The following is a 27055-nucleotide window of genomic DNA, read 5'->3' on the forward strand; positions in this document are numbered from 1 at the left end:
AACAGTTCAATGTTCTTGTTGCTCTATATTTGAGTTCTCTCTCGCTCTCTATTTTGTAATTCAAAACTCAGACAATATCAATACTCTTTCTCATAGTGAAGGATTTGGGGCTCACTTTTTTTTTTTTTATTGTAGACTTTCCTAAACCAGTTGTATTCCCTCTACTATGAGACGTTCTTTAGAATTCCCTTAGTCCTCTGCTCATAATAAATCCTCTTTGTTTTTATCCTCTTAGAAGTTACTTAATTTGCCCCCATTCTGAAAGATGCCTCTACCGGTTATACACTCCTAAGCTGATGGTTATTTTCTGTCGGCGCATTGATGATACTCTTCCACAGTCTAGTGATCTTCATTGTTGCTTTTAAGAAGTGAGCTACAGGCCTAATGGTCATGCCTGTGTAGGTGATCTGGCTGATTAAACACCCTCCCTCTGTTTTTGGTTTTCCAGCATCAGTCTCAGCTGATGCTGCAATTTTTATGTAATCTATTTTGTCTTTAGTACTTCATGACCCTGAGCAATTAGGTCTTTACAAGCTCTGGAAAAATTCCCAATCACATTCAAACATTGTCTCTACCAATTCTCTCTAGCATCTCCTAGAACTCCAATTAGATGTATATTAGACATACATTAACTATGCTTTGAACTTGATCACTCTATAGGATTCTGCATGCCATACATTTGCTCCCTCTGTCTCTCTGGGTGAATCTAATTAATTTAGTCACATCTATGTATCAGATCACAAATCCTCTCTTATGCTCCGTCTCCTCTGCTATTTAATTTGTCCGTCATGCATTTGTGCTTTATCCAAAGATGATTGCATTTGCTTCTTCCAAGCCAGTGTTCAGGGGCAACACCAACATTAAATTAAATTTTATCCTTGTATATTTTGGGTCCCCCAATGGGATTAATTCTTGCCTTATATGCAGAACAGTAGGTTTGTGGCTAAGACATTCATGAAAGATTTTCTCTTTCTATCTTTCCTCCAAGAGCCAAAGTCAAGACAGGCTAGACTGCCAACTCTTCCCTTTTTCATTCAGGGAAGGGTTTGGCATTTATTTGTTTTGTTTTATTTTTCACCTAGTTCACCCATGGAATAGGCTGACTTTGGGATGTCCAAGTTTTATTCAGAAGTCCAATGTCTCTTCTAGCATGTGCTTCAGGATTTTTGTTTTAGCCCCACTTGTTAAGGTCTCTCAAGTCCAAGTCTAAGCCAGGAGGTCTTAGCCAGTGTTGGTCCAGTGCTTGCTTCTCTGCTTGTGTGTTTTCTAGCGACTTTCGTGCCAGCAGGATTTCTCAGGTCACACAATCCTCCACATTAACAGAAACAGAGGTCGTCTGCTGTCATCCATCCTCTGGGTGTCACTATGTGATATTCCTCTGGACGTCTTCTCTAAGCTACATTTTTCAGGCTTCATTTGGTGCTCCAATTTTCCCAAGATTAATTAGCCCCAAGAAGAAGAAAAATAACACCTAGTAAATGGAAGAGAAAATACAACAGAATCCAGTGACATACAAAGGTGATTTATGAACTTGACAGTCAGGATATTAGAAGTCTGGACTTAGATCTTTAACTCAGTCCTCCTTGGCAATGGGGCCTTAAATGAAATTATCCCAGAACCCATTGCTACAAAAGGGGTTGGGGGGGTTGAGAAAGCATTTGTTCCCCTCCAACCCTGTGAAAGGAGACATTCCCAGAGGTCATCAGCAGGGTGGTTGTGTGTGCTGTCTTCATGTAGCAAGAACCAAATCCTTTGTTCTTAGGAACCTCCCAATTTTCCAGTGGGAAAATTGAGTTTTGACTAGTTCTAGGAACAGATCAGGAGGTTTTAATGATTTTGTTTTGTTTTGTTTTGGTGTTTGTTTATTTGTTTGTTTTGAGAGAGAGCGAGAGAGAGAGAGAGCACATGAGCATGAGCAGGGTTTGGGGGTGGTTGGGCAAAGCGAGAAGGAGAAGCAGACTCCACACTGAGCAGGAAGCCAGGGAGCCGGAAGCAGAAGCGGGGCTTAATCTCAGGACTCTGAGATCAGGACCTGAAGGAAAGGCAGAAGCTTAAGCAATTGAGCCACCTAGATGCTTCAGGTCATGAGGTTTGAAATGTGTCATCTCTCTTAATCAATACAGTCCTCTTCTTCCTGGACACTCTGAAGATATTAGGCAAAGATTTGGGGGCACAGCCTAAGGTGCATAATCTGATCTAATTTGTTTAATGAATAGTTCTTGACTGTTTCCAGCAGCCATGGAAATCATCCTATTTTCTTTTATTTATTTATTTTTTGTTTGTTAAAGATTTTATTTATTTGACAAAGAGAGACACAGTGAGAGAGGGAACACAAGCAGGAGGAGTGGGAGAGGGAGAAGCAGGCTTCTTGCTGAGCAGAGAGCCCAATGCGGGACTCCATTCCAGGACCCTAGGATCATGACCTGAGCCAAAGGCAGATGCCTAACAACTGGGCTGCCTCGTCGCCCTGGAAATCATCCTATTTCTTATTAAGATTCATCTGTTGGTCAAGAAATCATCACTTAAGTATGAATCGTGCCAACCGCTCAACTCTTTCAGGACCAAAGTAACAACCGAGTGTGACAAGGAAAAAAGTCAGTTGGGTAAAAATAGAGCACAGCAACAAAAAATGTTACGTGGACTCTCTGAGTGGGCACAGTGTTCTAAGTGACGTGTCCGGGTTCAACAGCGCAGCCAGCGTGAAGGTAAAGAATGGAAGGAGTGAGCGTGAGAGCTTAGCACCCGCCTGCCATCCACGGGGCGATCTGCAATGCCTTGGCTCCTGTTATCCATACAGAAGCCCAGAGACGTGGGTGGGATTATTTCCATTTTATAGATGAAGCAGCAGACTTGGAGAGGTAAAATGACTTTAATCCCATTAACAGGCAGAAAAAAAGTGCCTTCCTCATGCTTCTCTGCCAGCAAAGCATATATCTTTTTCCACCACATTATGCCATCTCTTAAGTGTTCAGTACCTTTTCCCACTATAATAAGATTCTCGTGTTCTTGATCTGAGTGCAACACAGATTTAAAGAGAAAGAATCACCGGGGACACCAAATATTCCAAATGATTGCCGCCAGCCATTTTTCTTCTATTGGCTCGAGTGCTGCCTGGGAGCTCAGATACAGTGAGACACAAGCAGTATTTTGTGGAGGGCTTCCTTTCTGTCTCTTTGATGGTAGTGTGTTGTAAACTCTACGGAGATCAACTCTCCTCTGGGAGCTAATTACAATAAGGCATCTCTTTATTCGCTGCAGTAAAGCTTTTCCTTACAAAGGCCACAGGAATACGAAGGACAGCGGGCCATAACAGAGCATTGACATCTGATTCCTTAAGAATTTCTTCTTGAATGAAGTCATGCATGCCAAATATGTCTGACTCGTTATCACTCTCGATACAGTATGATATCGGTTTCACCCGGAAAGATTGCCAACTCAGGAAACCACAGAGGAAATGGTGGTGTGGCACACACACGATAATCCGAACAACCACAGAGCAGAACAGCAGTTGATAAACGGGATGATTACTCAGTCCTCTGCCATGAGCATTTGTATACTTTAGGTCGGCCATTCTAGAGAACTGTAACCACCCAAGAGGCAATCCGATGGCGGTCCTGTGGCCATGGACAGATCGTGGAAACTGCCCACCATCTCTCCTCTTGCACCTGATTCATCAGTCACAGGATTTGCTCTGATTCAGAACAGAACAGAATCATAATGACAATTGGCATGTTTCTAAGACAAAAGCACTTAAGGTGGTGGTTGGAAAAAAATGAATAAACTCTGTGTTTTCATTTTACATTTTGATTTGGTTTTCGGAGGAACCTGTCAGAGGCAGATGCCAGTTTGCTTTGGGGTGAGAGATAAGGAGAAGTATTTTAGGAAGGAGTCTGTATGACGAGGGGTGGGGGAGGTAACATCGATAAGTACAGGGGGAGGGTCACTGATAATTTTGTGGACAAGTGACCCTTTAGCTAAGCCAGAAGATTTTATCAGTCAGAAATGGCTGAGTCATATATATGTGACTGTGGCTTGAACTCTTTGGATATGGGGGGTTAGGGGGAGAAGGGGAGGGAAAGTGATACAAAGAAACCAGAAGAGAGAGGACGTGCACCCAGTTGAGAGTGGGCCCTGAGCTCCCTTCAGACACAATCATTTTCCTAGCTGGCTTTTTGCATCCGGTGGCTCATAGTTACAATCACATGTGATCTACTTGCCTCATAGATACATTTGTCAGTCTGGATAGTCATAGTAGTGTCACATCTCAATGGAGCAGCCGGGAACGTGATTCTTGCCTCTGGTTTGCTTCCTGGAGTATCATGGAAAACATTGGCTTCTGAATTCTAGCTGTGTGATCTGTCTTCCTATTTATAACCATGCTGTATCTTTTGGACCTGATACCACTACTCTGATTGGGACATTTCGCTTCTTTTCACAATGAAGATTTTCCTTTAGACCTGAGCCCTGTGGTCAAACACACAACTTGTTTAACTTAGTCCTTGAATCAACCATTATACTGTATGTAGTAAGGTTGAATAATGGCCTTCCAGGGATATCAAGCCCTAATGACCAGAATTTACAAACATGACCTTATTTGGGAAAAAAGAGTCATTGCAGATGTGATTCAGTTAAGAATTCTAAAGTGCTAAGATCACCCTGGATTATCTGAGTGGGCCAGAGATGCCATCACAAGTGGCCTGATAAAAGACAAGCAAGAGAAGTTAATACCAATACCCCGAAGGGGAGGTGACTGTCACCAGAGAGAGGCTGAGGGTGGAGTGAGGTGGCTATAAACCAAGGACCACCTGGAGCCACCAGAAGCTGAGGAGGCAAGGAAGGTTCTCTCCTCGAGCTGTCAGAGGGAGTAGGGTCCTGCCAACACCTTGATTTTGGATTTCAAGCCTCGAGAATTGACGGAGCATAAATGTCTGTTATTTAAGTTCATGTTCATGTGACAGCCCCTGGGAGGCACTGGTCTACTTCTTCCGTTCCATCCAGATAGAGCTGTTTCATTCATGGACTCCTATTTAAGCAACATCTTCTGCCCCCCCCCCCCAAAAACCTGCCTGCCACTTCTTATAAATCCAAATAAGATTCAGAGGTCCTACATAAAGGAGACAGCCATGTCTTGAGCAGTGTACAGACTTCGATCAACCAGCTGGCATCTTACTGAAGTTCTTTTCATGAAGGAATATTCTTTTCCAATCCTACTTTGCACTCTTTTGGAACTAGCTTTGCCATTTTCATTGATAACCTGGCAAACACTTAAAACCATATACTGTTTTCCCATCAAATTTTTCTTTTTTATTTTTTTAATTGCGTTATGTTAGTCACCATACAGTACATCATTAGTTTTTGAGGTAGCGTTCCATGATTTCATTGTGTATAATACCCAGTGCTCCATGCAATCTTGTGCCCCCCTCAAGACCCATTACAAGGTTCACCAATCCTCCCATCCCCCTCCCTTCTAAAACTCTCCATTTGTTTCCCAGGGTCCATAGTCTCTCATGGTTCATCTCCCACTCCAATTTCTTCCCCTTCAATTCTCCTTTTTCTTAAAGTCCTGCATGCTATTCCTTACACTCCACAAGCAAGTGAAACCATATGATAATTGACTCTCTCTGTTTGACTTATTTCACTCAGCATAATCTCCTCCAGTCCCATGTATGTCGATGCAAAAGTTGGATATTCTTCCTTTCTGATGGATGGGTAATATTCCACTGTGTATATACACCCCAGTGTTCATAGCAGCAATGTCCACAGCAGCCAAAATATGAAAAGGGCCAAGATGCCCTTCAACAAACTAATAGATAAAGAAGATGTGGTCCATGTACCCATCAAATGTTTCTGGCTTCCACTTCATTGACTTGTTGATGCAAAGGACCTGAGTTCAGGTTCAAGGACTGTTAGACGGGTGTGTGCACCATGTAAACAAAGGTGTACAACATCCTCGCTATTTGGGTTCACTGGCAGCACACCGTTAATTTCCGAGGACTCCTGAATCTTGACTTTCCCAAGTTTTCCCTTAATGTAGGAAGGCATGCTTTTAAAATGACCTGTATTTCCCTATAACATCAGAGTCCTCAGAAACCGCGATAAGGAAATGATGAACATCTGACGGGTATTTCAGAAGACCTTGGCCTTGTCTGAAAACCAGTCACTAGAGGCAGGAACGCTGATCCATCTCGGTGCTGCGACGAACCAGGCTACAAACTTGGACAAAGTTTTTTCACCTCTCTGGACTTCAACCTGCTTAAACTTCAACTTGTTAAAAACTAGGCTAATGGGAGCTACCTCATCACCTTGTTAAAAGAATACGATGAATTAAACTATGTTTACCTGAATTCCCTGAAAGACTCTCAAGTTCACTGGGGTCCAAATCGAACGCATGGTCATCCAACCTCAAACCTGTTCCTTTGAATCCCCACGTGCTGAGCCTCATGTCTCCTAATCAGGAAGTCTCCTGGACTTTTGCCCCAATCTTACTCCTGGCCACCTCTCTTCTAGTCAAGTTAAATTCAGGACCAAATTCTATCACTTTTCAAATATGCCTTTTTTTTTTTTTTTTTTTTTTTTTTTTTTTCTGAAGACAGGCCATAAATCAGGACTTCAGAACCACCTGCCTGGACCACTAAAAAGTCTCTGACTGGGTCTCCCCATGGACCTCATGCATCACCACCAACACAAACCATCTGAACTGAGTCTCAAGATTCCAGATCTGACAATGTGCTCCCCTGTTCTACATCCTTCACAGCCCCTCTGCTTAGCACAGCCTGAGCCAAACAGCATTCTCTGGCTTGCACAATATTTTATCATCATCACCATTTTCAATCTTACTGGCCAAGATGAAGAATAGGGAGATTTTACATATACATCTGGATTTATGAATTTTCATGAAAAGCGAAAGGGTCTGGAAAGCCTGGATCTAACCTACGTGAGCTGAGAGGCTGCTGTTGTCTTCAGCTGTGACATACGCTTTCCTGTTTCTGCCACTCCCGCTTACCTGGTCTGATTACCTGCCTGTCACCTACAGGTGAATTCATAGCATAAAGTCTAAAGACGTCCTTTACCGTCACATGTCACCAAAATGTAGTGTGAACATTTCCAGGTTCTTGAACATCACATTCCTTCAATCTACCTTGGCTTTTAACACGCTTCCACATCCAACACACACACCGACCAATGTTTTCTTCTTTGCAAACATATATCCTATAAGACTATTTACATGGAACTACTTGTGTCACCTTATTTTGCCAGCCAGAACAACTCTGTGCTGCTTCTTCTAATCCTATGCTATTAAACCATGTACCACATTGGTTTCTAATTACCCGTGGATGTACTATCAAGTTCCCGAGGAAAGGCACCCCCAACTACTTTCATACCCCTACCCCCTGCACCTGGTATAGATAGATGTTCCTAAGTATTGATTAAACTTTTTAAATAAAAAAATAAAAAAATAATGATATGCAGAGGTGCTTATCCACTATTTGGTACATAGAAAGCACTCGATAAATTTTATTTGAACTGGAGTAAACAATATTAGGCATCATAAAGTTTAATATGAATGTTCTCCATGTGGGATCCTAGCAAGAGAGAAAATCACAGCGTAGCACTAAGGATATAGGCTCTGGAATAGATTTTCTGCGTTCAACGTCTAGCTCTTCTGCTTGCCAACCGCTCAGTGTTTGGTAAGTATCTTTTCTAAGTTAGTTTGATAAACTGAAAATGGAAATTCTAATAGCATCTGTTTCAAAAGTTACTGAGATGCTTAAATAAGATATTTATAAAGCCCTGAACAGCTTTGGGCACCCAGTTATCATTAATACATTTAGCTGTAATTATTGTTACTGTTCTGTTATACAAAGACTTCTTTACATCAAGAAATCTCCCTTTTACAACACACCCACAAACTGGACCTACAGAGGAGCATTCTCATGGGACAGCTGCATTCTAAATCTCACCTTCTACTTGTATAAAGTAGAAATTATATATATTTAAGGAAGTTGAGATGCTCTTTTTTTGCCCTTCAGAAAAGTCTTTTCCTAAAGCTACAGTTTAGTCCTAAACAAATATACTTTATTGGAGAGAGGTCATCCTAGTTAAATTGAATCAAGCAATAAGATATGCCTAAGACAACAATTAAACATCAGATTTTAATTATGACATTTCTAAATATGTATATTCTTAAATAAGGCACATCTTTCAAGAATGAAAGCAGACACATAATCTTTACCTCAAAGGCAAGGCTCTAAATTTATATAACTTTTTGAGAAGGATGTGTGTTTTTGTATATATATATATATACATATATATATATATATATATGTTCTATGTGTGTATATATATACACATAGAACTTTGTAAATATAAAATATTAGTATATAAACATACTGATTAATAATTATACTATATATGCATATAACCTTAAATATGTACCTTTCACCAAGTCATTCTAAAGAATTTTCCTTTTAAAAAGGAAAAAGACTCATTCACAACAAGGTTCATCTCCACATATTTGTAGCATTATCAAATTGGTAGTAACTTCAGTGTCCAAAAATAGAATAATAAATAACTAACAATATGAATGCATGACTGAACGCTCAAGAGCCATTAAAATGACATTCGCAAAGTTATTTGACAATGCAGGCAAGTCAATAACTCAGGATACAGGGGTGCCTGGGACTCACCAAGATCTCATGGGTTGTGACACTGAGCCCAATGCTCAGCGTTGAGTCTGCTTGAGATTGTGTCCCTCTGCCCCTCCCCCTACTCAACTGCATCCTCTCTCTCTAAAAAAAATCCATAAATCTTGAAAAGAAATTCAAGATACCAATCTGTATAAATAAGATAATCCCAAATACAAAAAAAAAAAAAAAAAAAGATGGTAGGAAACACACCTCACTTGTTTCGGTAGGTAGGCTTCTAGAACCACAGCGTTCCTATGGTAGGCCAAATCCTTTCTCTGCCTAGAGTCGCTAAGTACCTCATCAGAGCATTCAGAACCAGCCAAAAAGTTTCTGTCGCATGGAGAGTGACACTGTTTGTCAAGAAGCAAAATGTGAAGAGCTGAGCTCTAACATGAACAGGATGACTAATTTGGAAGAAGCCATGGAAGGATTTCTTGCTGAGCCTCGGCACCGCTATGAGACACGAAAGCACAACTGGATATTCTTGGTGGAATGGTCGATATTGGTCAGGAAGTACAAGTGGGTGATGCGATACGAAGGCAGTGGCCCTTGGGACTTACATAATGCAAAGCGTTTCCAAGAGAGGGAACGTCCAGTGGGTTACAGTCTGCTGCTGAAGATGAGGAAGGATGCTTGGCGTATAGTTCCCCAAATCCTGCAGCTTTTCTAGCCCCTGAGACTAAAGAGCCAACCACTGTGACTGGGAAACGCAGAAGTGAACTCGTATCTCTTGGACAGGCTAAAGAATAACTTCCAGGGGACATCGATAATAGATTTCTTCCTAAAGAAATCATGACATCTTTGTATAAAGCATTGAAAATGCACTTGGAGAAGGCAAAAAAGCAATCTCAAAGGTCACGAAATCCTTGCATAGAGAAAAAGTTACTGCCTTAGCTAACAGCGCACAAGGAGTCACTAACAAGAACATGATACCGTTCTTACGAATATATTATTCAGTATCTGACAGCCCACAGGGGCCTCACCTGTTTCTCCAAACACAATAAACATAGTCTGTGCAGCCTTTCAATCACACACACTGCTCTGTCTCGAGAGCCTTGCTTAAGTACCTCATTCATCTTTCACCTGCCACACAAGTGTTGTGCCTTGTTTATGTATCAGCCTTGGTTTTCTTAGTGCACAGCCCTTTGGCTATAAGCACTTACCCTTCCCTTGATAATCCAGCTTGTTCCTGGCATAGAGATGCCTGCCCCAGTGGCACCTGCTTACTCAGTTACAGCGTGTGCCTTCGGGGTGGAGGGGAGACACCCCCATTGCTGACGCCCTCCAAGATCAAACCCCAGTGACTCAGCTGCTTGATTGCCACACTGGTGTTACGCTTCCCCTTGTCCTTCACCTTGCCTCACATGTCATCTCTCTCTGTGAGTTACTATCTCAGAATAGAAGATAAAACATCTTCAGTGTATTTAGGGACATTTGAGAGTTAAGTGCCTTGAGCATACAGATTAGTATATATTAGCTTGTAACTGCAACATTTAAGGAATGTTTACTGTGTGTCAAGCATTTTCTATGGATGATTTCCTTTCATGGTCTATTATCCCCATTTTACAAACAAAGAAACTGAGGCACAGAGTCAATGTAATTTGCCAAGGTCGCCCCACTAGTTTAAATGGCAGGGCTGGGGGGCCTGGGTGGCTCAGTGGGTGAAAGCCTCTGCCTTTGGCTCAGGGTCCTGGGATTGAGCCCCGCATTGGGCTCTCTGCTCAGCAGGGAGCCTACATCCCCCCTCTCTCTGCCTACCTCTCTGCCTACTTGTGAGCTCTGTCTGTCAAATAAATAAATAAAGTCTTTAAAAATAAATAAATAAATAAATAAATGGCAGAGCTGGAGGGTGCCAAAGCAACCGCCATTCTTAACTGCCTTCCTGATTACAAACTTAGCAATTATTCCTTTTTTTTACATTTATTTATTTATTTGAGAGAAAGAGAGTGCCAGCTGCACTGAGCATAGAGACTGAAGGCAAGCTGCATCTCACCACCCTGAGATCATGAGCCAAAACCAAGAGTTGGACCCTTAACTGAGTCATAAAGTTAGCTATTATTCTTCATGAAATATTGCTTTTGGTAAAGTCCCACATTCTCTTTACTCCCTCTGGTGGGTTCCTTGTCTTAAAGAAATAAATAAATAAATATATATATATCCTCCTGAATCAAGGTTGTTCAAGGATTTAAAGCAGGAGAAATCAGGCAATATTCAATTTCTACATAGAAAAGAGTTTGGGACTGGAGACAATTCTAGGAACTAGACTTGGATCAAGTCTGCTGAGAATTTATGGGAGGCATAAACAATTAATATAGGATTAAAAAGATCATCTCTAAGCATGTGAGCATGTGAGCTGAACACAAGAACAGAAAGTTCTAGTGAATTCCAGTAGTTAAAGGAGAGCGATAAGAAAGAAGAAAACAAAATGGGAAGGCTTAGAAAGGCTTGGGGGGAAGAGAGCAGAGATCTCTACCTCCCAGCATCCTTTATGACCCTCAGGGTCCACCTGCTAAAGCAGCCCGAGGTCCCTTCTATGGCAGCTCAGTAGATGTTTAAAAGGATTTTCCTTTTGCTTTTTTCAACCTTAAATAAAAATAAGTTTATTAAAGTTTTATCTGCTTCCATTTTTTTAGATAAAGGATATAGGGTTCATTCCAATAGAGACTTGGCTCTTGTGCATATGACATAAACACACATATATGCTGTATGTATAAATGTGTATATACATTTCTGTAGAACATATCGTGTATGCAATAAGTGCATATATTACACATATAATACATATTCAGTGCCCTTGAACCGACTTTAGAGGAGAGGTCAGTCAACCACTGGCTGCACTTGGACCTGGGATTCCAGGCCACCGGGATCTCTCAAATAGGAGAGAACAGTGAACAGCTATGCTGGCCAGACACAGCAAGGGTCAGAGGTGGCAACATTGAGCTCCAGTATCCTCACACTTGCTGGTGCCCCCAGGTGAAGAAATCCCCCCTTTGTTTCGTGTTCTCAGATTAAGAAAATGAAGCAGTTAATCAGGAGTTGGTTCTTGGCTTCAGTGTAGAGTTCAGTCAAACGCTTCAGCGAGCTCACAGCAGACCCTGGCCCTTGGCATAAATATCTTTCCACTTCTGTTTGTGTCTGGTCTTTTTCTTATATTAACTTTATTGTTCTGTTTCAAAGTGCCTAGAATCCTGTTAGGAAGTCGACAGGAAATATATAAATGTGGATGCATTTGTGGACGCAGCAGCAGCTGCCAAGTGTTTCTCAAGCGGCAGGCACTGGGAATGGGAGGGACTAAGATCGCCTCTCGCGACCACGCCAACAGGCAACACGGATGGACAACCACAGTGGGTAGTAGGTGAAGGGCTCTGCATCCTCAATATGGGTCTGAATTAATGGGATGTTGTCTGTAAGTATGTGTCCTATGTGTCTATGTGTCCTAGAAAGTCATAGTTTCTAATGGCCAAGAAGTTCCTCTCAAAAACCAAATCAGTCAGACGGAGCACCCGGGTGGCTCAGCCGGTGACGCGCCTGCCTTCAGCTCAGCTCGTGATCCCAGGGTCCTGTGATCAAGTCCGGCATCCATCTCCTCGCTCAATGGGGAGTCTGCTTCTCCCTCTGACTGCTGCTTCCCCTGCTTGAGCGCTCTCTCTCTGACAAATAAATAAATTAAAATTTTAAAACAAAAACAAAACAAAACAAAAAAATTAGGCAGAGGTTTCCTGTGGTTTTATGATTTAACTGGAAGTCAGAATCTGAAGTAGGAGTCCATTACTGGGAATGAGGATCAGAAACTGCTCCTGTTAAATCAAAATAACTCCCATTCATTCAGAGAACCATGACTTTGGGGAAACGGGACATCCCTTGTCCAATGAGCACTCAAGGTATCTGTGCTTTTATTATCTTTCTGCAAATAGAACCAAAAGCAAAAGAAAAAGCAACAGCTCCTATGGCTACATCTGCTGGGAAAGGGAGAGACAGCATCCAGCCCACCTACCTCCCACTAAATCTGGAGACCTTGTATCCAGTGCTAGGTGAGAGTCTGAGATCCAGTCTCATAGCAATACAGCCATGCGCTTAGGAAGTGGCAGGACCCCCAGTTTCCCCCCTCATTCTGCAGAAGCATTTTCTTATCTCAGTTATCTAGAAGTTCCACTATCCCTCTGAGAATCTCATAGAAAACTCTGCCAGTTTGCTTTCTGTATTTGGACCCCAAGCTAGCTGATCTTGGAAGCAAATCACTTACACAGCATTATTGGTAGATTGGTGTCAGATGGCAAACATTACTTGAAAGTACAGATGTTGTTTATGATGTATACAGCTTATAAATAACTTTATCAGATTGAAGGATATCGTCCTGATGTGCCACATAGACATTTTACTGACCAAAAAAAGAGTTTTGTTGTCTGGGGAGGGGGGGGGGGATACTTCACTTCAAAGGGGCACATTAAAAAGATGTGCTAGGAAAAGCCAAATAGAACAGAGTAATTGAGCTTGGGGAACAACTGTATATGTATTGAACAGTATATGGAAACGTATTTTACTCCTTCAGACATTCAGGAGTTATTTACTGATTGCTTCTGTTTTCAAACTAAAAGAAAATCTCTTTTACACATGTGGGATGTTTAACAATTTATTCAGCTATTTCTTCTGGACATGTCCCTGCAGGGGCTTTACCAACCCATAGTTCCAAGTAATGAGCTTCTAAACTACTGATTTATTTATATATGCCACGTATCCTTCTAAGAAGTCTAAACCCTGAAGAGCAAAACTTACAGAAGATAATATGTGGCTACACTTCTTCAAAAACTACCTCATGGCAGGGGCGGGGGAGTGCACTCAGGTGGTTCAGTCAGTTAAGAGTCGGACTCTCCATTTTGGCTCAGGTCATGACCTCAGTGTCTTGAGATCAAACCCAGTGCTGGGCTCTACACTCAGCAGGGAGTCTGCTGGAGACTCTCCCTCTCCCTCCCCCTCTGCTTCTCCCCCCACTCTGACTGGCTCTACCTCTCTCTCCCTTTCTCTTTCTCAAATAAATGAATAAATGAATAAATAAATAAATAAGATCTTTACAAGAAACAAAAATTACATTTCAGCAAGATTTACATTATGTTACATTCTGCAAGACTTACATGGGAATTATTCATCTATGATATTCCTATGTTGTTATTGTTTTTTCTCTTTATTCCTATGTTGTTGTTGCTTTTTTTTTTCTCTTTTCAAATCTCAGGCTATACTCAAATATGGAGGCTCAACAGACTAGATTTTGCTTAAATGCATTGTCTTCCATATGAGGTAAACTAGTTACTATATTATCTGTCTGAATGGATCCAATCAAATTAATGTAGACTTCCAGGTGTGAGCTTTTTTGGACCAAAAAGCCAAGCATCTTCCAGAACGTCTGCTTTTCTGTACCTTTGTTGGCATGATGGGCCACAGATGAGCAACACTTCTGCAACGTGTACAAGACTATGGAAATGTACACTACTTTGGTTTTACAGTTTCTTTCCTGTCTGAGCAAGGAAACTTCAGGATGTGGACTTTCTAGATTAAATTACCTGTTTAACCAGTTTCCCAAACTATAGATGAGAAGTGTAAACCTCGCAAAGATGTGTGATCCATCTCAGGTTGCCCGGGGGAGGCTTTTGCAAAACTAGAAAGATCTGGGGTAGTCCTGTTTCACTTTGTGTCTTGAGTGTCAACCTAATGACCGTTGGTTTAAGTAAGGCTAACACCAAAAACCCCTTAGAAACAGACACTAGCTGTCCGTCTGTGCTCATCTGCCCAGAGTCTTCCACATTCCACTCCGACTATTCTTGAATCCACACTCAGGAGTTCTGGAAGGTTCAACATGGTATGGAGATTTGCGTTTGATTTTTCCTTAACTTCTATTCATCTCATTCACCGGATCAAGGAATCAGTGAATACAACAGTAAGTCTTGCCCAGGACCCCCTGCCTGACAGTTTGGGAAACACAGAGAGTGAGTCACCGAGTCACAGAGTCACAAGAGGGACATTCTGTACACAGTTTTATCTCCTCAAGGGCTACCTCCTGGAACAGAGCCCTCATTGAGGCGTAGGTACAACATAAAGGGTTAGCCCCTGAATCTGACTTAATTTCGTCCTGAAGCTAATTCCTCGTAAGGAGAAACATTGGCCTTGGCAGGAGAATTGAGCATAGTCTGTGTTCCAGGCTCATCAGCTGCACACAAGGGGTGAAAATTCCATGCATGGGTTTCTGGGGAAGAGAGCACTCTCTGGCCTTCAGCAAACCACCCAGCCCAGGATCCCAGAGCATCTGTACTCCAACCAAACAGATCCAGAGAGCAGCCCTTCCAATCCCTCCCCTGGAAGTCCTCTTTGGAGAGGACCACAAGCATCTTCAGAAAATGAAGATTCGCCAGACATCCTTGAGGGTCACTGTATCTAGAGCGGATAAACAGTGCGGTTTGGGAATGTTCATTCCATCTTCTTCTTGCCTGTGCTGATGCCAAAACAACCAGTGGAAAAGCGAAAAATTCATTTTCATGCTACTGGTTTGACTGCTTTTTGGAATTGACTATATTTGGTCTAAAACCGACTGTTTTCTCATTGAACGAGCCAACATTCCCAAGGAGCATTTAAATGAGCTATATCGTCACAGCATGGGAATGGCTGAGCACTGCACCAAGGTCTATTTTCACTTGATTATATGTGTATTTATTATACAAAAATAGAGCAAAACGATGACTCTGCCAAGAGACTCTCCTACATTGTAGTATAAGAGCGAGCTAGGATTTCTTTAAATTGAAGATATGCATGCTTGTTTTGTTTCCACAGCTGTCAAGCCTTTTTTTTTTATGTTAAAAATTTCCCCCCAATCGGTTGCTATTCATTGTGCTTATTATTTAGGAGAATTTACTGGTAGCAAAGTGTGCCTGTTGGTAACGGTGGCAAAAGGCAGTTCTCTACTCTGTCAATCTGTGGTGGATGAAACTGTTCAGAGAAAATAAAAACCGACTGGGAAAACAGCCCCAAACATGACCAGCTTGCCTCCTATTTCAACAGATAGGTTTTCTTTACTGTCACAGCCTTCTGTAAGACCTGCTCTCATCCAGGACCAGAATATAGATGTGGCGTGAAGAGCCCTCACGGAAGGGCAGCCTTGAAGTGCTTCCAACTCCAGAAGGAAGTCTCGTTGGGAATCCTGTTCTGTAATGTAAACCGAGATTTCCAAACCTACTATTTCTCCGCTGACCGTATACGCGTGGAGGAACAGAGACAGGAGAAACTCTATCCCCATTCTAGCAACTAACCACCAGAGGACACCCCTCAGAGGCCAAGAATGTCCAGGTTATAGGAACAGAATGAAGCCACTTAAGAAAATGGTCAATTATGGAATGTTCTGTGCGTAAGTCTGTCTGTTAATTAAGAAGTGAACTGAAATTACTAATGGATTTCATAATGGCCACCAACCAGCTGCCAGTTGGCTGTAGCTTGGTGACAGATGGTAGTGACTGATGTGGACTAGATCTGACCCAGAGATAGTCCATCATTTATTAAATTGCAGGCCCAAATAAAATTCCACGCATTGCAACATTTCACCCTCCTGTCTCCCTGGGAGACACGCTGATCACATTCCTGATATGCCACCCCCCTTGCAGACAGCAAACTATCCGAAGGCCTTAAATACAACACACAGTGAAGAAAGCCCACAGTATCTCTTAGGGGATGAAAAACAAAAAGAAACCAGAAGGAGGGCCACTTGAGTGCAGGACAGCATACCTGGGAGCTCCATTCCTGCTCATCCAGTTCTGTTCCCTCCCCGCCCTGTGACCTGCCCCCCGTCTATTCCAAATCCAGGGGTGCTCGCTCACACCGCAACTGACAGGTCCTGACTGTCTGGGCTCCGCTTTCATCCATCAGCACGTCCTCAGAGGGAAGCGAGCTGCCACAGACCGGCTCCAGAGCCTGGCTGCTTGGGGCTTTTGCATAAACAAGTCACTGAAGTGGGCAAATCAAAAGCCCCAATTACTGTCACCAGACTCACTGTTGGAGTATTTGGGAAAATTAACCTTAGCTGCATTTTTGAGAGATAAGGCTCATAAAGACCAGGGGAGGGAAAAATCCCACTGTTATCACCGCAGGTACAACCTAGAGAGACATTTGATAGAGGAAATACAGCTCTGTCTTAAAATCTTTTATGTAACGTGGTAGAGTTTCCTTCATGTTGTCAGAATGTCATGTAGCTTCCTGCCCCAGGTCAAAGACGATACGTAAAGGTGTGTTTGAATAGGAGATACATGCATCCGAGAAGAAAAACAGGACAGAGAGAGGTGGTGTTTGGTCATAGGAAGGTTATTATGTTACCTATTTCAAAGAGGCAGAGTACTGTTCTTGACAGAGTTCATATTTAAACGTTACACTAATCTTTTTTTATTTTGTTAAAAAAAAAAAAAAAAACAACTTCTTGTTTGAGCTGGAAGGAGTCTGGGTAATACTATAGCCTTCTCACACATGGCCCACTGGAAGGCCCCAAACAGTAGAGAGGCCCTTAGGGATTTGCAGAGAAGCCCACAGAGTCTATGGATAAAATTTCTTTGTCATCTCATGCTTATCTTAAAACCGTATTTAGATTTTGCATTTGACTCCATGACATACTTATTTTTCTGTAAATTAAAAAATGATGCTTGGGCACCTGGGTGGCTCAGTCAGTTAAGCATCTGCCTTCAGATCAGGTCATGATCCCAGGGTCCTGGGATCGAGTCCCACGTCAGGCTCTCTGCTGAGTAGGAAGCCTGATTGTCCTTCTCCCTCTGCCCCTTCCCTTTGCTCATCCTGTCTCTCTCTCTTTCAAAATAAATAAATAAAATTTGAAAAATATAAAAGAAATGGTGCTTACTGTTGCTCCATTATAGACTAGGAATGTTGCAAGAGGGTGTGCCGTGTTTTATCCTGGGGCTTTGTGAATTCCTGCCAGAGTGCCCTGCACCTCTGGTGATCACTATGGCCAAACTGGCAAATACAGATCTCACCCAAATTGCTCTATTGATGGGTCAGAATACTGAAGCCCAGAGAGTGTGTGACTTCACCAAGTCCCATGACTCTAACATCACGTGAGATTAGGGGACTCGCCCAAGGTCATGGGGAACAGGAGAGAGACTGGAATTTAAGTGTCTGATGGTCCCATGGAGTCACGTGTGCTGGGTACTGACCTGGACGTGGTTCCTGAGCCTGCGTGTCCTCGTGCTAGTTCTCCACACCTTTCTTTTTCATCCGGCTTTGCGCTTCCGGCCTCAATGAGCCCACCAGGCTCTCTTATTCACCCAAATCTCCCTCCATGTTCACCCAGTTCTCAACCTCATTCTGCTCTTGAATGTTCATGGGCTTTGGTAACTCCCTGGCTGACCCAGTTCTGGTCGGCCTGAGCTGGTCCAGGGGGCGGGCTACAATGTGTATGTTGCCAAGGGGACCCAAGGGGGAAAAGCAAGTGGAACCAAAAGCTTCTGAGGGAGATGAGACTCGAGACTGAAGAAACTGATCTAGTGCAAACCCCAGACACCTCGAGTAGCGAGAAAGTTAAATGAGAAGGAGGAAGAGGAGAAAAAGAAAGAGAAGAGGAAGAGGAAAAAGAAGAAGATGAAGATGAAGAAGAAGGAGGAGGAGGAGGAGAGGGAGAAGGGGAAGGGGGAAAAGGTGGCGGTGGGCTCAGAGGAGGACAGGATGAGGCTCACAGCTGGGAACGGAACAGGAAATGGATCCGATATGGAGGACCAAAGAGCAGGTGAGAGAAAGAGGGACCAGATCATTTCCGAAAGAAGAGCACGAGAGAAGGCCCATGGCCAGAAGGCTGGCTAATCCGATGACCTAAAGGAAGTGCTGCCTGGAGCAGGGGAGAGTGGGAAGCAGTCACAGGGAAAGACGAGGTACGGAAGCTGGCCAGCGCCAGATCACATGTGAGCTGTGCTGGGGGCTAGGACTTGATCGTAAGGACAACGGAGAGATGCTGGAAACCTTAAGCGTGCAATGACTCGATGAAATTCCCCCTCTAGGAATGTTGCTCAGGAAGTCTCCACATAAGTCTCCATAACTGAAGGAGCCGTATTCAATCGCCTCTTCCAAGTGGCCTCCTTTCCTATCTGTGGGTTTTTAGAAAATTTTATATTATGTAGTCTTTGGGAAGAAAGACTATAAATAAATATTTTTGCAGTCTCTAATATTATAAGAATTTGTTCCCAGAGTTTGTGGCAATAGTGTGGACACTGGCTCGGACACAAGTATGTGGAATTCATTTCAATAAGTATTATTTAAAATACTCAAAGTTCCTTCACTGAAAAAAAAAAAAAATGCCACTGCAGAATCACTTTAAAATGTTTACGTATATACCTAAATCTCCAGGCCGCCGATGGCAATTTTAAATGGAAAGCCAAAGGCTGTTTCTCTTCCTTTTTATTGGACTATTATTAACCAGTCATAAAGCCTAGCAGTTCATTTATCAGAGAAAAAAATGTATGAATGTTTGACGGATGAAGTCTAGAGCCATAATGTTATGACTTTATTTGAATTACATTATATGGACAAAGTATGCCACTCCATCCGCCTCAAATTACTGCCCTGTTACCTAGGGTAACAGTCAGATATTTTCCTCGTTACTTAATAATACCAGATCTCAAATAAGTATCACAACATGAAAAACAGATGTTAAAATGTGACAGTCAAGGTCGGGTTACACTGAATACTTGTTAATTTTTAAGCGCCTGGTTACTTCTCAAGAATCGTTTCTAAAATTTTTGACAAGGTTTTGTTGAATTTCGTTGGAGGGGTTAGCGTCTTAAGACACACGTGAGACACAAATAGGAACTTGACTTGTTATTAATCAAAGTAGCAATAAAACAGGGAGAAACTAGTTTTTATACAAAATGCTCATTACCTGGCACGAAATACGATTTTACACAAACGACTAAAGTCAAGGGCCCAGTTTATATTCTTTCTCAATTATTTTCATTTGTATTCTCCCATTTGTGCATCCAGTAGTCTTTTTACATCTATTAAAGGCAGATTTTCATTTCAAATAGCAAATAACTTTTTATTATTGTGCTAGTATAGATTATATTTAAAAAAATAGATGAATAAAACAAACAAAAAAAAAAGTTTGTTATGGTACCTCCCTCCACAGTCACTTCTCATATAAATTTAGTTCCAGGGGCGCCTGGGTGGCTCGGTGGGTTAAAGTCCCTATCTTCGGCTCAGGTCATGATCCCAGGGTCTTGGGATCGAGTCCCGCATCGGGCTCTCTGCTCAGCGGGGAGCCTGCTTCCTCCTCTCTCTCTGCCTGCCTCTCTGCCTAGTTGCAATCTCTGTCTGTCAAATAAAAAATAAAAAATCTTAAAAATTTTTTTAAAAAATTTAAAAAGTAAAAATTAAAAATAAATTAGTTCCAGGTTTTTTCTCTGTATATTCATATACATAATATATATTACATCTATAGATGTTTTCTTAGAGAAACAGTCAAAACATGCAGTGAAGATCTTTTCATTTTTCAATCTTCACTTTTTTCATTCAATTAAGCATCATTTTTAAATTAAATTTTAAATTAAATATTCAATTAACCATCATTTTTAAATACGACAGAAGACAGTGCCCTTGATATGGGATATGCTATAATGTGTTGCAGAAACTAATCACTGATTTCTGAACATTTAAGTGATTCAATGTCTTGGTTTTATAAATGTTATGGCAGTGAAAAAATATGTAGTTTAATCTTTCTACACATTCTTGATGATTTCCTCAGCACAAATTCCAAGAAGTAAAATTCATGGGTCAAAAGGATGTGTGTTTCAAAAATCTTGGTACATAACTGCTAAATTACATCCAGAAAGATTTTTACTAAGTTATATTCCCATTGGAGGTGAGCAGATGACGTATTTCTGTCATTTTTTTTCCTAGTTTGCTACCATACTTCCTTGATCCCAAGAAGCACATTTCCCCCACATTTTAACATCCTTAAAATCAATTCATGCTTCCCAGTTGACAGCATATCATATTTTAACTGGTGGTTTGTTATTTTTCCCATTCTCAGTAACATTGCTAATAAAGTGATGTATCATATAATCAATGTCTTACATGCCATAAAATATGGTATTTGCCTTTATATTATGTAGCTATGTTTATAGACACACAGAGGATTTTAGTTTGTTTGTTTGTTTGTTTTTTAAGATTTTATTTACTTATTTGACAGAGAGAGAGATCACAAGCAGGCAGGGAGGCAGAGAGAGGAGGAAGCAGGCTCTCCGCAGAGCACAGAGCCCAATGCGGGGCTTGATGCCAGGACACTGGGATCATGACCTGAGCCGAAGGCAGCGGCTTTAACCCACTGAGCCACCCAGGAGCCCCAGGATTTTAGTTTTTAGATAGTCAAATGGTTTCTTCATTAGTTGTCATGTTCATGATTTCTCTAATTTTATGAAAAAAAATTCACCTATGTTTTCTCCTGTATTATACTTTATGCTTAATTCTTTAATAAACTTGAAAATTACTTTTTCACAAATGAATACACCAATTTCCCTAATACTCATTGACCAATTCTTTTTGCTCGTATATCATGTTTAATCTGAGTAAACATTAGTAACCCCGGTTAAATAATTGGGTCCACAGAACAAGCATTTTATAGATTTCCATTGATGGGTGAATTCAATTTGTAGGAACAATTTGTAGACTTTGGTTTAAGTTAAGGTTTCGGTGTCACCGTTCTGCCCTTCTGAAGGGATTCTAGATTTAGGGGTGAAAGGCCATTCTGGTTTCCTGACACATCCCTGTTTCAGCCACACAACACACAAGAGGACCCACCAAACTGAAAACCAGTGTTTTTCATTGCTGGTGACCATCGTTCTGGCCTGCTGGAAGCGGGGAGGCAGGGTGACGAAGGAGGCAGGCTGGAGAGCCTCTGCTTTCAGTTCTCAACCAGACTCCACAGGAATTTAGTGAAAGCCCACCGGGGCTCCAGTCAGGAACACCTCCCCCACCCGCTCAGCCCCTGAGCCCAGAAGCTCATCTTCTACAATGTCCACATCCAGTCAGCGCAGCCAACCCCCACGTGCTGAGCAGCTGCTCTGCGCCTCGTGCCGACGAGATGGGAACAAAAACACGTCTAACCTCAGAGAACCAGCCAGCGCAGGAAAAAGGCAGGTTGATTGCGGGGAAGGGCCATTGAATCCAATCCTCGAATTAGTGTGTCCAGTGGGAGAGCAGTAAGAGAACAAAGAAGGGGACAGTGGTTCGAGAGGAAGGGAGGAGGACAGAAAACCACGTGAAAGAGGTCTCTGAAGAATCCAGGGGATCCAAAGACCGGCAGCCCCTCTGGGTGAGGAAATGGCAAGCAGATCTGTGGGCTTGGGCACCAAAATGGCCGTGAGTGTGTCCAGTGACAGGTGTGGGGGGACTGAACAATAGTCTGGTAGGGACCGCGTAAGGAGGTGGAATTAGCAATTAACAACTGGTGGACCCTGGAGAGGTAGAGACAGGACATCGGGGCAGATGGCTCATTCAGTAGCTTGTACGTTTGGTAACATGCCTATGCCCAGCCTCGAGATAGCAAACACAGGACACGGGACAGAGGGAAAGTCCGTTCACGTGAGTAGAGTGTGAGCTGCTGCCAGTGGGCAAAGCCTAGTGCATACGACAGCCCACAGCTGAACACTTAAGAGTCTGGAGCTCACTGGAGACTCAGTCACATCCAACTGCCAGTCACCCTCGTTCGTTTGCTTTCCTGCGTGAGAGCACGCTCGCTGGAAAAGGACAGTGGAGCTCTTTCACCTGTTAGATTTGTGGGAACTAAGGAGAGTTTATGTGGGAGCATGCCATAGAGTGACCTTCCTTTCATCGTGCAAAGACACAGGAGACGGGGATGCCAGGAAATGGGAGAAGGGGCTTCAAGAAGGGCAAACGTTGTTTGCGATTCACAGATGAGGTCACAGTGGCAAGAGTGCCCCACCCCACCGCCATCAACACCTCTGTTGTGTTTGCTGCACAAGAATGATACTCAAGGATGACCTGTCTGTGCTAGGTTGGTCTGTTTTCAAAACAAACAAACAGAAAAAGGAATTTATTTTTAAAATACTTCCCCAGTAGAATCAAAAGGGTGATCTTCCCCGTCCAAGTCATACCCTTGAAATTCTTCTTAACCCCTGGCAGGTGGAAGGAGGAGACATCTTCACAGCTCACTTGGTGCACAGACCTGTGACTCACATCCCGATTTCTGGGATGGGGTGAAACACCAGAGTGAATTAGATTTGTCTCCCGCTAAACCTGGGTCAGAAATAACACTAGCCGGGACGGGAGTGCAGGCGGCTAAACTGTCTTCCTGAAAGGAGGAAAAGATCAGTGGTGGCTGTGCGAGTATTAAGTCTTTCAGACGCACAGTATTTTTATGCACTGTCCGGTGTTGTCTGACTTGTAAAAATTCAAAGAGTTTCCCACCTCCTCCAGAGTGTTACCAACGGCTTTAAACATGCCCAGAGTTAAATTTGCTTCTGAGAACAAGTGTTTGTGTTAATGTGACTTAATTGATAACAGCCCATGCGAACCGTATTATTTAAGACCTATGCATTACTAAATAGTTTCATTAAATAATGGAGAAGAACTTTAAAAAGAAAAACAAAGAAACGCCAAACAAGCACATGGTTTTCATTTCGGCAATAAGGGCTGGAGAGAGCCTCTGCTCGGAGGTCGACTTCATGGCTTCAGGCAAAACTGGGAAATTAAGTAGAAAACTCCAGCAAAACCGTAGCTCTAGGTTTTAGAGACACTGAACTCAGTATATGACAAATCTCAGGGAATCTTTAGACTTTTTTGGAGGGGTGGAGGAGGGAGTAGTTGTGTTTCTTTTGTTTTCTGTTTTGTTTTCAATAATTAAGTTTAGCTAAATAGTATCACCGTGGAAAGTGACACGAAGTTTAGAATATCTCTTAATAACTTGGGATCATTTTCTGCGTGACAAAAGCGAGGTAGATACCAAACGATATCCCCTGATGTGGTCACCGTGCCTCCTTTCAAAGAGGGAAGAGAATATGAGGGAAGGTATAAAACTAGGTGTCCTGGGCAGTGGGTGGGGGCAAGGATTGGAGAAGGCGGGGCTGGGGTCTGATAGAACAATCCACACAATTCCACACACAACGGATACTTCCCAGACAAATACTCTGAGGGACCCCTGCTCGATGCCCACGTCCGGAGGAAGAGTTAGAAGTGCTACAGGATATTAAAGTAGAACCATCGCTACCTCTGTTTCGGTTAAACACAAAAGGCCCAAAGGTTAAACACAAAATAATAGGTGGCTGTGGGTCTAGACCACCTTTGTAGGACTTACAAGAAATGGAGAAAATTGGTTCGTAACCCTTCACTCCATCTCCACCTCGTGCATGTGAAAATGTCCGAGCATGGAAGCATGGATCAGAGTAACAGCCTTTGGCCATGTAACCCCCCCCCCCGCCCCCGCCACGGCTTAATAAGAGCAGCTTGAGGAAGACAGTTAAGAAAGTACGGGAGGGGGTGCTTGGATGGCTCAGTCAGTTCAGTGTCTGCCTTCAGCTCAGGTTGTGATCCAGGGGTCGAGCCCTGCATCAGGCTCCCTGCTCCGCAGAGACACTGCTTCTCTCTCTGCCTCCCCCCCATCAAGTGCCCATTCTCTCTATTGCTCTCTGTCAAATAAATAACCAAAATCTTAGGAAGGAAGGAAGGAAAGAGAAACACAGAGAGGGAGGGAGGGAGGGTGGGGAAGGAGCCAGAGGTTTATCCCACCAGCAGGGTGGGAATTGGGGGCTGAGGAGCATGGGTAGGGGAGGGGGGCAAGTGAGAAAGCAGAAAGGAAGCCTACTATGTACCCCTCCTCTGCCCCCCATTGCAGACTTCTTTTTTTTAAGATTTAGTTTATTTATTTAAAAGAGAGAGGTAGCGAAAGAGAGCATGAGCAGGGGCAGAAGGAGAGGCAGACTCCCCACTGAGCAGAGAGCCTGATGTGGGATTCCATCCCAGGACCCTGAGATCATGACCAGAGCTGAAGGCAGAGGCTTTAATGACGGAGCCCCACAGACGCCGCCCCCGCCCCCACCACTGCAGACTTCTGAATTGAAGTGGGCCTGCTGAGGGGGGCGGGGGAGAATAAGAGTATCATTTTAAAATAAGTTCAGACATTGTATGATCACGCTGGAATGGACATATGAATTACATCTGAGCGGAATCTCGTCATTGAAAGTGATGTGGGTGGGGCGCCTGGGTGGCTTAGTGGGTTAGGGCCTCTGCCTTTGGCTGAGGACATGTTCCCAGAGTCCTGGGATCGAGCCCCGCATCAGGCTCTCTGCTCAGTGGGGAGCCTTCTTCCCCCCTCTCTCTGCCTGCCTCTCTGCCTACTTGTGATCTCTGTCTGTCAAATAAATAAAATCTTAAAAAAAAAAAAAAAAGGAAAGAAAGAAAGAGATGTGTGAAAACTCTGTTATCGGGCGCCTGGGTGGCTCAGTGGGTTAAGCCGCTGCCTTCAGCTCAGGTCATGATCTCAGGATCCTGGGATCGAGCCCCACATCGGGCTCTCTGCTCAGCGGGGAGCCTGCTACCTCCTCTCTCTCTCTGCCTGCCTCTCTGCCTACTTGTGATCTCTGTCTGTCAAATAAATAAATAAAATCTTTAAAAAAAAAAAAAGAAAGAAAATTCTGTTATCAACTCCCTGCAAAAGTTATAGGATCTTCCCAAGACCTGGCAGCAAGAAAATCCAAAAGTGTAAAACAAATGAAGGACTGTCAGCATCCCCTAAAATCTGCTCTAAGTTTAACTGTAGGGAGAAGTGAGGCTTTTGTATGCCAAGGGCCCCACAAGGGACCCACCTCTTCCACTCAGAGACTCAGTCCTTCTCTGCAGCTGTCAGATACTCAGTGTTGAAACATTTGGTCCAATGTCCTTCTTTGCAAAGATAGCCTACAAGTAGTGGTTCTAACAAAGATAAGAAACGAATATACTTGCACTTTCTATGGTCGGTATTTCTTTACAAGTAAGGGTTGCATACTCAAACCAAGTTTTATACGATCTTAAAACCATTTTTCTCCACAGAGGCGATTGATAGTTTCCCTTCTACACCACATTATGCTGTGGGAGGGTAGGTGCAACATCTTACAAGAGATTATGGGAGAAATCAAGTTACTTCTACCATATAATGTGACATATACACTGCTTTCCAGCTCTGCCTAATGAAACGGAATAGACTTTATTTGGCTAGAAAATACAGCTGATCTATTCTTATAAAATCCCTTGAGTTTAAAAGGAGGTAGATTATATTTTTGATCAGATCTCACTAACCTCCTTCTCTGTTACTATGCCTCCTTTAACAAATAGCATATCCTGAAAGTTAGAAGATTGTAATCTGGCCATCAGTATAAAAAATAATTGGAATATTCACGGATTCATTATTGAAAATACCCGTTTACCAACCGAGAAGTTCTAGTCTATGTAGTTGTGATGGACTGAATGTCCATGGATTGAATGTGACCCCCACTCACCCGCCAAAATTCATAGGTTGAAATCCTAACCGCCAATGTGTCGGTATTTGGAGGCGGGGCCTTTGGGATGGAAGTGGGTCTTGAGGGTGGAGCCCTCTTGAATGGATTACTGCCTTTATAAGTCAAGCACAGCTTCCTGTCTTAGCGCCCTCTGCCAGGCGAGGATATAGTGAGAGGAAGGTTCTGCAGACCTGAGGTAGGCTGGGCCTCAGCAAACACCAGGTTGCCCAGCACCTTGACCTTGGACTCCCGCCCTCCAGGACATGAGAAAGCCATGTCTGCCGTTCAAGTAGCCCACTTGATGGCATTTCTGTCATTGGGCCTGAACTGACAGAGACAGCAACGTAAACGGCAGCAAAGTCAAGGCCAGCTCTTCCTTTATGCCTGGGCCAGGTAGGGTGGGCTCCCTGGGGCGCCGTTGCCTCATTTTCGAGGCAGGCCTCCCTGACAGCACCGCAGTCAGGACTCAGGACGGAACGAGTAAGGACACAAAGCAAGCACGACTTATGTGGCCTGCAGTCCTGTTCCATACATGTAAGGGATGAGTCACTCCAGGGAAGACAAGGACGGGAGACCGGACATTGCGCTCAGAGAGTTCACAAGCTTATGATCTAGTGGGGACACACAGAGACATTTCAGCAGGGATTCAAATGTCCAGATAAAGACACTTCACAGAACAGTGTTGATTCAACAAGTCGGCTCAGAGAGTCAGAGCTAGGATTCCACAGGAGGCAGGGAATCACAGGGGCGATGGGTTTCCAGAGGATGGTGTACGGAGCTTCAGGAGAGGTCTGGGTAGGAAAAAAGGAATCAGTGTGGCTCCATTGGAAGGTCTCACAACAAAATCTTGGCGCA

The 27055-nt window shown here is 43.1% G+C and overlaps 1 protein-coding gene across 7 annotated transcripts in view; it reads right to left on the minus strand.

The window, feature by feature from the left end:
- SUGCT (succinyl-CoA:glutarate-CoA transferase) overlaps positions 1 to 27055 on the minus strand; it is an 808589-nt gene that overhangs the window by 122143 nt on the left and 659391 nt on the right. Inside the window, exon 15 of one of the 7 annotated variants that reach the window (XM_082692670.1) lies at positions 1425 to 1471. The exons of 4 other annotated variants lie outside the window; for them this stretch is intronic. In XM_082692670.1, coding sequence (XP_082548796.1) covers positions 1440 to 1471 — 32 coding nt within the window. In that variant the 3' untranslated portion in view covers positions 1425 to 1439. Of the gene's footprint in view, positions 1 to 1424; positions 1472 to 26750; positions 26992 to 27055 lie in introns of those variants that run through there. 2 more of the 7 variants (XM_082692673.1, XM_082692658.1) reach the window with 2 other exon arrangements.

Source organism: Mustela nivalis (genome assembly GCF_964662115.1).
Source record: "Mustela nivalis genome assembly, chromosome: 12".
In the NCBI taxonomy this organism is placed as follows: domain Eukaryota; kingdom Metazoa; phylum Chordata; class Mammalia; order Carnivora; family Mustelidae; genus Mustela; species Mustela nivalis.